Source organism: Ornithodoros turicata, chromosome 4 (genome assembly GCF_037126465.1).
Source record: "Ornithodoros turicata isolate Travis chromosome 4, ASM3712646v1, whole genome shotgun sequence".
Classification (NCBI taxonomy): domain Eukaryota; kingdom Metazoa; phylum Arthropoda; class Arachnida; order Ixodida; family Argasidae; genus Ornithodoros; species Ornithodoros turicata.
The window spans coordinates 32701585-32714730 of NC_088204.1; the positions used below are offsets into that span (position 1 = coordinate 32701585).

Sequence of the window (13146 nt, forward strand, 5' to 3'; positions counted from 1 at the left end):
ACAGCAGACCCAGCTTTGCGAACTTACACCGGGGAAAAGCTGCAGATACTGGGAAAGTCAAGCGTCAAAGTGGCCCAAACAGGCGACGAAATGCTCCTGCCGTTGGTGGTCGTCAGAGATCAGGGCAGGAAAATGCTAGCATTAATAGGAAGAGACTGGCTGGAGAGGCTGAGGCTAGATCGGAAGAGTGTCTGCCATCTGTCAAGTGACGTGGGGTAAAGGGTGGAGACGTTGCGGTGAAGGTACTCTGGAGTTTTCAAAGGCGTTCCAGGAGTGGTGAAGGACTTCAAAGAACGTGTTCTCGTCAAGGAGGCAGCCCAACCAGTGTTTGCGAAAGCGCGACCAGTACCGTTCTCCATGAAGGACCAAGTAGCAAAGGAGTTGGAGAAATTGGAAGCTGATGGCATCTTGAAAAGAGTGTCAAGAAGCGACTGGGCAACGCCCCTTGTTGTGGTACCGAAGAGCAGCGGAGCAGGATTAAGGCTATGCGGGGACTACGATATCACCGTGAATCCTGTTTTGAAGACCGATCATTATCCCTTGCCCTTACCAGAGGATTTGTACTCAACACTCGCCGGAGGAAAAGTTTTCTGGGTTCTGGACCTGTCACAAGCGTACCAGCAGGTTCCCTTGGACGAAGAAAGCAAGCCACTGCTGACAGTAAACACACATCTCGGGCTGTTTCAATTTCAGAGACTGCCCTTTGGAATATCGAGCGCACCAGCCATTTTTCAGTCTCTAATGGATTCAGTTTTAAAAGGGATTCCCAAGGTGGGATGTTACATTGATGATGTAATCGTCGGAGGTGAAAACGTGGACGAATGTCAGCGAATGGTGGAGAATGTCTTGCATCGACTAGAACAGCACAATATGACACTGAAAGAAGAAAAGTGCCAATTTTTCAAGCCGTCAGTTGTATACTTGGGGCATACAGTCACACAGGAAGGCATATTCCCGACGGAGACCAAGAAAAAGGCAATAATTGAAGCTCCTCAGCCGAGTAATGCTACGGAACTGCGGGCTTTCTTGGGCTTGCTGAACTTCTACGGAAAATTTATCAGGAATCTCGCTACCATAGTCGCACCGTTGTACGATTTGTTGAAAAGAGACCAACGCTGGGTGTGGACAGAAAGATGTTGAAAAGCATTTGAAGAAGCCAAACGGCGTCTGATCGACAGCCAAGTGCTCGCATATTACGACGTTACGAAGCCCATTGGTCTCAGCTGTGATTCTTCGGCATACGGCCTCGGAGCGGTTTTCCACGTCATGCCGGATGGAACAGAAAAACCGATCGCCTTCGCATCTCGAACTCTCAGCGCTGCGGAATGTAACTACGCACAGGGAGAAAAGGAGGCTCTCGCACTTATCTTCGGATTGAAGCGGTTCCATCGTTACCTCTACGGCAGGAAATTCCAGTTATATACCGAGCCATTTTACGTTCGGCGACATGAACTGTCACATGAGCTCGCAAGAGTTCGCAGATTTCACATGCTGGCTCGGAATCCGGCATACGCGTACGCCGCCTTACCACGCAGCGTCGAATGGCGCAGCCGAACGCCTGGTTCAAACGACCAAGACAACATTCCTCAAGCAAGACTTGCATGACAACATGACAGGTCAACGCAGGACCCTCCACCAACGTCTTGACGATTTTCTGCTAGCCTACAGGAATACACCTAGTTCGGTAACTGGACGTACACCTGCGGAACTATTCCTGAAGAGGCAGCCACGAGTGAAACTTTCACTTTTAAAACCAGATTTCGTTAAAGACATGAGGACAAAACAGGAACAAAACACTACTAGGCGCAATGAGCATCGTGGAAGAGCCACACAGTTCACCGTGGGAGAAATAGTTTACGTGAAGACGACAAGAGGTGAACCTTTGGCGTGGGAGGAGGCCACAGTAGTTCAGCAAGTGAGCGAGGCAACGTTCTTGGTCAAGGTGAACAACCAGCTGCGCTTTGTACACAGTGACCACTTGAAACCTCGCTGGGCACGTGTGTCGCCAATGTCGTTTCGGCACGATAGGGGAACGTCAGCAATAGACGAAGCTCCTAGCGAGTCACAGAACCTGCCAACGACTCCCTTGTATGGTGACAGGACGTCGGGTGCTACAAACTCGGACACGCAAGCGCCCGTGGAAGGCGATGCAGCAACGCCACTGGCACCAACAGAGACTCGTCAAGAGCCAGCGGTACAGCCCGGTGCCAACGTAACATCGGACGTCGATGTGACAAATCCGCATTCGGAACAGTTACGTCGCAGCAGTCGTCGTAGGCAACCTCCAGAACGCTTCCAAGCGGGAATGCCTTGAACGAGAGCTCTAGACGGAATGAACAGTTTAAGAGCAGAGGGAATGTGGTGTTCAGTTCCACGGTTATTGGTATCAGTGCTCACGCGCTCGTGTTCGGAACATTAAAATCATCTTCTTCTTGGGTATGGATGTGTCTGTCTGCTGCTCCGAAACAGAACAGTAGGCTGCCCTGAGTAAACACCCATTCCAAGTGTTTGCTGCAATGCATTACTTGCGTAGACGATGTTCGCAGCAAAAATATCGCGTAATTACCACAATGCGAAATAATACCGTAAGTGGCAATCTGTTTTACGCCTGCTTTGTGCATTTGGATAGAATATCGTTCACGCGTAGTGTGAAAAGATGGCCACCTTTTCTGTAGATTTCCAGGTTGTAACGCGGTGCATTTTTCTTTAAGAAATAAAAATGAAAACGTGCACCCGGGTTGAGACATGGGGGTAGATGTTTCTTAACGCAGTCTAAGCCTTCTGGTAGACACATCGACCCTATAATAAGTGAAAACGTTTGCCTTCTTATCCCTACCTTATTTATTAGCAGTATTGAGGGAAAGAACGGGTAGTCAGATCACGCTGTTAACAAGGTTCAACAGTTGCAGTTCGCGTAGACCGCTTCGCCTGTTTTAAAACCACGGTTCACATTAGCTGTGACACCCTCTATAGAAACATTCCCCAGTTTGCTGTTCAGCACGCCCTTTTACTCCGAAACTCCGAAAAACGCACAACTTGGCCACCCGAGTAACGTTCCTGCAAGCTACCCGCGGATCACCCGAGCGATCAAGGTGGGATGATACTGCGTGCGTCTTTTGAGGTATTGCAGTGAAGCATGCATGCAGTCCAGAAATGGCGGTAGCCCCTCCTCCCGCTACCCACCCACTGCCAGGGCTCAGAATGGCGAAGAGCACTGAAACTACTGCTTTCGAATATCAGTAAAACATTTATTTCCTAAGCACAAATGGCCTTGTACACAACACATACTACAAACGAGAGTACATAAACACCACTGTAGGAAAAACCTCTATACACAGTGGAGGTGTAAGATTGTACCTATTCTCGTTTCACGAACACATTCAGAAACTTCTCTCATCTCTCTCGGAAGAGAAAATAGTAAATGGGTGGGTTGAACAGCAAACTGAGAAATGTTTGTATACGGGGTGTCCCAGCTAATGTGAACCACGGTTTTAAAACAGGCGAAGCGTGCTACGCGAAGAGCTGTTGTTAATCTGCCTACCCGTTTTTTTACCTGAATGCTGCTAATAAATAACTTAGGGATCACAAAGCAAAGTTTTTCACTTATTATATAGGGTCGATGTTTGAGAAGGTTTGATAAACACCTACCCCCGTGTCTCAGTCAACGTACACCTTTTTTTTTCATTTCTCAAGAAAAATGCACTGCGTTACAACTTGGAAATCCACAGAAAAGGTAGACATTTTCTCATATACGCGTGGACGCTATTCTATCGAAATGCACAAAGCTCGCGTAAAAGAGATTGTGAGTTCTGGTATCATTTCGTATTGTGGTAATTTCCGATCTTTTTGCTGAGAACATCGTCTACGCAGGGCACTATTAGGCAATTACTCACAGCTAATTAATTTGTCTCAAGGAAAAGATACATGAGAACAAAGCATACTACTTTTCGAAACATTCAACAGCTGTTCTTGATATACAACACTTATCGCCTTTTCTTGTTACATTCCTCGTTCCATCATATGTGGCTGAGACATACTGTACATCACAAAAGTTTTAGATTTTTGCCTCGCATATTAGCGTTTCAAAGAACAACGTATCAAGTCAGATCGCAAGCAAATATTGTGTACAGTACTTCAATTAGATAAACTATGCTCCAGAAAATATCACACTATAACTTACCTCTGCACTTTTGGCAAGCAGAACCTTCGAGCGGCTACATTCCAGTCGTTTGAGCATGCATGAGAACATGACAAGATAGTTTCAAGGCTGCGATTGGACGATTTGAGTGTTATAAGCACTTTAGTATGCAGAGTAAAGTACATACGAATGACAATCTTGCCCCAGATTGAGGGCGCTGAAGTTCTTTTTTTCTTCTTTCCTTTACGACCCTTGTAGCTGAAGTTCTGTGCCACATCATCTGACATCAGTTGACACAGGATAAGTCTAGTGGTGTCCCTTCCGTCACTGCCCCCGCATCTCAGAAGACCGTGCTTCCGCAACATTAAGAAGAGCCATGAGCTACTCAAGTGACGAAAACAGAACTTTACGCACAACCTTATCCCAAATACAATGACAAAGACAATGAGCGTGGAGTATGCGTGCGATTCCGCAGAACGTACCAATTATAGCCATTGTGATGGTAAAGAGAGACATTGAATCGCAGAAGCTCTTGACGATATTAGAATGGCTCCCTCAAGATGTCATTTTCTGCAGGTCCCTCCATTGGTGCCGTTGTTAACATGGCCAATATGAGGTCAAGCCGCGCGGTGTGGTGCTCCTGAATAAGCTTCATGGTATGCACCATTCCGAGCACTTCAGCTATAAAGGCTAAAGTAAATTATGTAAATTGCTTTGTGCCCTTTCGCTGGAAGCAAAAAGCAAAGTGGAGGTATTTACTTCCGATGTGGCGAGATCTCCTGAGACAGCCCTCGAGAAGCACCGATTAACACCCCAAGACATAGAAGAAGAAACAACGTACAAAAGATGCAATCTGCCACAAAATCAAGGAAAACGTTGTAAGCTAACATACCCGTGAACGATGTGCCAAGCATAAGCTCCGCTGCACGACGTTGGCATCTAAACAGGAGATGACATTTTGTACGTCAAAGCACATGATTGTTTGATGAGTACAGAGTGTTAGAAATGTGTTCACAGATTTGGAAATATATGCAACGTGAATGGAATGAAAAATAAGAAAAATGGAGATGTAGGCGCTCGTTAAGACCACCAGCTACTCACGCACAATATCTGGGAGAAAGAAAAGGAAAGAAATTAAAAAAAAAGAAGAAAAAGAAAAAGAGAAAGACAGAGGGAATCGTATGCTTGGTATAGTACGCGTTCGTTTTTTTTTCTTTTTTGTGATGCTGGCTACGGAATTATGATATGCAATGCACTTCTAACGTACAGGAACATTTTCCTACCATGTGCAGGATACACACTGCAGCAGTACGGGGGAGAGGCCGCTCATCTTGTTGATTGCTGCTTGGGATACACACAGCTGAAACGGTTTGCTTTGCAGCTAGTTCACCATACAACAGTCAACGCATAACAATATCGTTTGGGAGCATCTCTATTGGCATACCATATTGTGAAGTTTGTGCTTTCTGGTAGCCTTATTGGCTGGGACTGAGACAGCTGGGCTGACTGCCTCACTGGCTGAAGTAGACGCTCATCCATTTCCCTCGTCTGCCACTGCATCGTTGTATACTTGGCGGACTGTGCGGGACTCTGTGTGACAATGACGAAAGCGACATGAAGCGCATAAAGTGTCAAGGTCATGCAGCGGTTCTTAAATTTGGGTTGGATTGGTTTGCCGACCATGCTAAAGCATGTTCAAAAGCGTTTTGTGTGGCTGGAAATACATAATTCTGTGTACCCCGATGGGAAATTTAGGGTCCAAATGCCCAGCTTCATTGACTGCATGATGATGGTCTTAATTTTACCAGCCTTAAAGTACAACACGTTCAATGTAAGTCTCCGAAACAGTGGAATTAATCATACGGTGAGAATAAGGTTGCCATGTAGGTGGCGGCGTACGGCACATCTTGGATTGGTCTGCGCTTTTTGATGCTGCAGCAGAGACAGCGTGACAACATATCTCCTATTTTCAACAAAGAGTGATCATGTTCTGTAACAATGTTTCACTTGACATACAAGGGTCAGGTCTTTCAGTGCGGGGGATCAGTCATGCTGCAGAAGTTGGCGTGACATAATTTTCTACAAAGAAAAATGTACTGACTCAACGCTTCCCAAATTGTGGTAATAATTTACCTTGAACGTTGCTCAAGTCCATGTATGTCAGTGGAGAGCGTCCTGACTGAACATCTGTAGAAGCGTTCATGCGAGCCATATCTGACCCTCGCTGGTGTAACACATATACTACTCCTTCTGTACCTTCATCGGAAGAGTCTTGATATCCCTGACATGCGAACCACTTGTTTGAGAATTGCGGGATAGAAACGCGCCGTGTTCCAAGAACATTGGACCGCTGTTACTCGTATCATCATGCCCTGACTGAGGGTACAGGCTACCCCTGTTGCCGTCACATTATTAGTTTGGCCGCTGTACCTTACGGAACGATTTGCTTGCAGGCTCTCACTCACGGGGACACTGACATTTCGTCGAAATGTGCGTGATGGTATCCACATTTTTTGGCACCTCAGCGTACAGTCTGGTTCCAGAGTGGTGTCTTTTCTCTCAGCTACACTCACAAGCAGTCACACAAATGAACATTTACCGCTAGTAGCCATGTTAGCTCCGCACAGTGGCAAATGATGGACTTCTGAAACTCGCTCACAATTGCAACATCACACCACAACACATCCAGCCTGCAACCCGGACGAGCTTGCTGCTCCCACTGGGCGCTTATAAGCAGCGCCAGTCGCGTATCTTTATTAGAACTACAAAATACTGGATGTTGCCATGCGAAAACATGAAGAATGACATTACAAATTTTACATCGTGTTCGGTAACGATCATATTAAGGATCGCATTATACCTAGCATATGCATTATGCTATTATACCTAGCATTATACCTAACATACCTAGCATTATGGCCTTAAGGATTAAGGATCATATTAAGGATCACGTAGTAACGTTACGAAATGCACCTGTGGTTGCGTACCGCGCAAGCGCAGTTGGAGGCGCGGAGGGTTGCATTCTCGCAGGCAGCTCTCACAGTCACAGGGATGAATATGGGAGGATTTCGTATTCCTGGGTCCCGGAGATCCGGGGGACGACGCATGGATGAACTCATCGTGGTTGGGCTGTGAGATGAAAACAGGATGATCTGGGAATCATACGTGTTTGCTGGGATCCGGAACGAAGTGAGACTCGGCTAGCTGTGAGTTTGCGGAAAAGTGATTAAAGAGTGCCTGCAACACACGCTGACGTCACGTGGAAGTCGTCAATAAAAGCATGGGGAAATGAAAACCTTAACATAAATATGTCTGAAACATTCAACGCAGCTCGTTGCACAGCGTCGAATCCAGAGGGAGGCAATCATGTGGCCTCCCTGCCCTGCAAGGTCGCCCCCTGAACCCCTCAGGATTTCGTTCTGGGGCAGTCGCTGCTGGGACAGAGCCCTCTCTGGTGTGTGGCAGTGTGTGATTTGTCCCTCATAGCAGCTGAGTTCATTGTAGCAGCCACAGAGTGCAGTACGAACAGTTCACGATTGTATCTGTCGCTTCCTCATGCCACCTCGTTTACTGTAGAAACTAGACACTAGCCACTAGCGATGCAACCTTCTAAAAAATACCCTCTGTCTTACAACGGGGAAGTCGTCGTGCAACTTCATCAGTCAAGACTCGCGTGCGATGGTGTCCTTTTTTCGGAGAATCGCTTCAAACAGAGCCGCGATCTGTTGGACATTCTGTTCGCCATCCCCTTTGCATATCTCAACTCAAAATCAGCATTGCGTCATCGTCGACCTCACGCGGTATGTGGATCGACTTAATTTGAATGTCCTTTCGATGCTGTGCTAGGTTGACTGTGTCATGTAATGTCAATAGAAGAAATATATATCCATACAGCAAGACATGTGCGTAGTTGTGTTACGATACGTCCGCTCGATACTTTGCATAACAGGGTGAAGAGTATGAAATCCAAATGTCATCGATTACTGTTTCAGTAGAAGCTCAACTGTTTTTGAACTAGAGTAGCACTATGCTTTGCTCACTCTTTGAAATGATTATATGGTTGAAATATACCTGTGAACTATTCGTTCGAGAAAAAAAATCGATTGGACTTGTTCGCTTTTTTATGCTCGTGTTTTTTTTCGCTAGCTAGTGTTTTGCTAGCAGTGGAGGGAAAGGTAAAGAAATTGCTTTCTCTCGCAAGAAACTTAACTTCCTCATTGTGTTAGTAGGAAATACATCACTCGAGGTATTTGACAGTAAACTGACATAGAAATGGTTCGCCATTGTTTTCTTTTTCTTTCTGAAATCAAATCATCGTGAGGGCTTCTTTAGCAATACCAAAGACTATGGGCGGGAAATTTAAAATTCGGTGTATTGCCATCTGTTGAACGTGAGGCAAAAGTCAACGGGAATTCGCTGTAGCGCCATCTGTTTAAAAATGACACAAAGTATACGGCGGGAAATTTAAAATTCGGGCGGAAGTAGCGCATCTGTTAAACAGGTAAATTTAAAATTTGGCGGAAGTGGCGCCATCTCTTCAAGATGTTGCTTAACGAACTATAGCAACAGTATGGCGCCATCTGTTCTGAAACTACGCAGAGAGCAGCAAGGAGTGGGGGACAGTGGGGGTTAGTATGCATCCTGAGCCGACTTCAGTGGGAAGTGTGCCGACATTCGTCAGGAAAGCCTTCGGAAAACCCAGAGAAAACCTCAGACAGCACAGCCGGTGACATGATTCAAACCCGTGTCACCTCCCGGTCTCGGCGTGGGAAACGATCATCCCAAACACTATGCCACGGGAGCTATTGATGTTATTATTGTTACTTGATAATCTTATCAATGATATGTTATCACTGGACTAAGTATCTTATCCAGTGACGTCATGATGACCTGACTGATATGAGGGTGGAGCGACTGCGGCCTTGAGTGACGTCATACGATCTTGATGACGTCATTTCCATTGTTTGGCTGGAGAGTAAATCTATTGTACTGCTGAAATGCACAAACTGCTAGTGTTCAATGAAAACAAGGTTACATAATCAACGGCAGCCAGTAGAAGACAGCATTGGGCGCTGACTCTGAGCGGCTAAAATAATAAAAAACGTAGGACTATATAGCCCAGTAAACCACATACATCCTAGGTACATCCCTGCGATATTGCAAATTGGATATTTGGATATTCATGGGAACTTCACAGAGAGCTCGTTTACATAGAAAGTACATCCAAGCGACTGCATGATTCCTACTGTTTTCACATCACAGCACCGTCGCATGGACATCTATTTTGGATATTTTGATATTCAGGGGATGGGCAAGATTCGCAGCCGGTGCGTATTGGGGTTTGTGGGTGTTTGCCACTCTTCGGATAGACGGAAATTATCTGCAAGTCAGCAGATCGCCATCTCAGGCAGGTGGTTGAGTCACCTCAGAGAGATAATGAAGTTGGGGTACATAGGTTATGACACCCACCGCCATGCTTTCGCACAAACAAGTTCCTCGATCAGGACGAACAGTATGACTGGTAAGGTGTTGTCTTACCTCATGGGTGCTGGAGGGCGCTGTTGATCTCGTGCGTGTTTTTTTCTTCTTTTTGCTCACCATTCTTCATAATAAAGTTTGGAAGTGCGACGTGTTTTATCTTTGTATTCCTTCGTCGCCTTTGTGACTTCGGGAAAATCTATAGTACATAAAATCATTTGACGAGGATTACTAATGTACTGCATATTTTTTCACGACAAACATTTTACCTTTTCAGATCAATGCAATCGCTGCAAATTCCGGCTTCAAACTCAAGATGAAAGTGCACAGCACCTATCTGGTACAATTTATTGTCTTTACTTGCATTTACTTGCGTTCCAGTAGTCTGAAAGGACGCAGTCGCGCAGAAGTCCATTATTCTGCATTATTCAATTGTATTCCCCGTCGAAAATTTTTCCTGGGGTTACCCTAAGGCTCTAGGGTTCTAAGGTATTATGGGCCATCTGGGGTAACCCTAAGGTCTCTGGTAACCATAGACTCTAAGGAAACTAGGTAGAAGTTTCTACCCATGCGGGTACCGGCCTCGGTGGCTCAGTCGGTAGCGTGTTCGCCTTCTGATGGCGGGTTCGAACCCGGCCGAAGACGCCAGCAACTTGGTGGCAGGGTACAAGTTGCTTAGACACGCCGTCTTCCGCGAGGGACGTTAAATTCGGGGTGCCGTGTGATGAGCTTTCATGGCACGTTAAAGATCCCTCAGGTGGGCAAAAGCAATCCACAGACCGACCGCTGTGGCGTCGCTCATGATCTCAGTGGTCTCGCGACGTAAACACCCAATTATTTAAAAAAAATAGCTACCCATGCGGTTAGAACGACGGTATTTGTACAGGCCGCGTTGAACAGGCGCGCGCGTTCTCCTCTCTGGGTATCAGCAGGAGCCTCCAGCCTCCCAATCCTCTCTCCTTCTACCAAGAAAGGCCGCATCTGGCACGGGAGGGTTCAACGCCGGCTTTGGTAGTTTCTTTTGAGAGAAAGAAAGGGAAGGTCGTGGTAGCTCAGTGGGAAGCTGTTGCTTTGCTGAGCTCAAGGTCGCAGGTTCAAACACGGCCAAGGACAGTAGCAGTGTAGGGAGGTAAACATTGCTTCCACCACCGTATGTCGGAGATTTCTGGAACGTCAAAAGGACTCAAGGTTGTCAAAATTATTTGCAGTCATATCCTGCGGCACATGCAGCACGTGCAGATAAACCTCACATGTAACATAACACTACCCCACCTACTTGCCTGTCTCGCCACTAGGTAGTCCTAACAGCTGAAGCTGCAGTCCTATGAGTGGATTCATTTACACTTAAATCCCGACAGCCCGATTTCCTCAAACAGCATATATCCCTGCTGGAAATAATAGACATAATAGACGTGTATGAGCTGACTACTTCTCAATGACTGAATTGGAAGTTACGCAGGGAAGCTGCGTACGCGAAACAGGGCTTCGCCGTGCTGTGTTGCGAAGACCTCATCCACGGAGTAGGTATGACCAATTGTAAATGTGGGAACTCGCTCACTTTGGCCCAAAGAAAAAAAACAGAAGCACCGCGCCAATCCGCCACGTGATTCAGAAGAGGCCCATAACACCTAACTATTATGTAAGCCAATACCATGTAGACCATCCAAAGAGGACAACTAGTCGACAAAGGTGCTCCCAAGCAGTCGTGCGTTTTTGTTCTAGACAATTCAGAGAGAATTGCCTACCCTTCTAATAATGCAGTCTGCCTTCGGGTGGGCCGTGTCTTTGAATGCGCAACCCATACAACGGTCGTCGGGGCAGTATCGCTTGCGGTGCTGTTCTGGAAAGATGGTTCTTAGATGTTAATCAGCACCGAGACTGCTTTGCTTTCAACATGCAAGAGCTTGGGTGCACCACTGTCGCGGAGATCACCATAACGGTGATACCTGGAAGTACGCCTGTTTCCCGTCCCCCCACAATGCCTCCCGTCATGAGCGAGCAATTATACGCGATATCGTTGACAAATTGAAGGCATGTGCCCAGGCAACGTACGATGCGCTAGTATACGTCCAAAAAACGTCTAAATGTAAACTTTCGGAAGGTCTATCCGACGTCTAACAAAGTATCTATTTTGCTTCGTATCCGTCCCCTAGCCTTCCCCTAGCCCGACTAACGTTATGCCAAAATAGGGCTGATAACCGGATAATTGCAGCCTCGATTGAGATCTTTTTTAGACCAAACGTCTAAGATGTTACAGTATTTATCTATCCAATGAGCCGTCACATGTCTAAAATTATACATACGAGGGGCGTTCAAGTCAAACCGGGACTTTTAATTTTTCGCAAAAGTAAAATGAACTTGCAGGCGGGAAATTAGTTTATTTTTCAACGTCCTAGCTGCACTAATGCACTTGTCCCAGCGTTTCACGAGGGCTTGGATTCCAGCGGCGTAGAAATCCTTACCGGCGCATAGCAGCCATGATCGGACCGCACTCTTGACCTCGTCGTTGCAGCTGAAGTGGCGGCCCCAAGGAACGCCTTCAGTGGCCCGAATAGATCGAAATCGCTGGGGGCGAGGTCGGGACAGTAAGGGTATGTGGCAGCAACTCCCAGCCAAGTTCCTGTAAGGTGCGTGTCGTGAGATACGCGGTATGCGGGCGTGCATTGTCCTGTACGAGGAGCCCAAGCAAGAAACAAAGGTTGAGCCAAACTAGGTTATAGTTAGGCTGGCCTACCTGGCCTTGCTTGGTACATCATCGGCCAAGAAGCCTGTTTCTTGATACGAATCTGTACCTTGGGCAACGATTTGCCAAGTTTTGGCCAGCCTACGTTGTGCCAAGCTTGCGCCAAGATACAGACCAAAGCATTCCTACGGCGTCCCTCTTTTTCAGACTCAATTGTCTCGCGGCGTAAGGTAACGATATACCAATATTTGTTTGTTGCTCGTATTTCCCACAACGTTTCCTGAGGAAAAACAGGTACTATACATTACTTGTCTCGTGAGCTTCCGCAAACTCGAGAGGCCTGTTCGCGTGTGTGTCAAAATGAAGGGTGGGGCGTGTCTAAGTTTAATTTGGCGCGTACACAAGCGATACTGAAATGATGAATTGCTTGTCGCATTCACTCACGATGAAGGTAATGCTTCTGCTTCTTACTGCTTTAGTCTTGAGAAATTCCCTTGGTCTATCGAAAGTCGAACCTATGGAGCGCTAGACCATTCTATGTTTCCTTTCCCCCAGGCGAGATTGATCAAAGCTTTGGCAAGTGCTTGGCCAACGAGCTCGTTTCTTGATACGGATCTCTACCCTGGCCAACGGTTTTCCAATCCTCGCTCTGCCTATCGCTATGCAACGCTGCGCCAACGTTGGATGGCCGAAAGAGTCGTTGGCCAACTGTCATTCGACCTTTTGCCAACCGTCGGCCATCGGGCATAGCTTGCTTGGGAGGACTCTTTTGGTGATGAGGCCTGGCCGCTTTTGCTTCTGCGCCTTATGCACATCGCTGAGAACCTGGCAGTAATATGCACTATCG

The 13146-nt window shown here is 46.7% G+C and overlaps 1 protein-coding gene across 1 annotated transcript in view; it reads left to right on the forward strand.

The window, feature by feature from the left end:
- Positions 1-13146, forward strand: part of LOC135392954 (uncharacterized) — a 262911-nt gene that overhangs the window by 43891 nt on the left and 205874 nt on the right. Inside the window, exon 4 of the mRNA XM_064623587.1 lies at positions 9894-9956. Within this exon, the coding sequence (XP_064479657.1) occupies positions 9894-9956 (63 nt within the window). The remainder of the gene's footprint in view (positions 1-9893; positions 9957-13146) is intronic.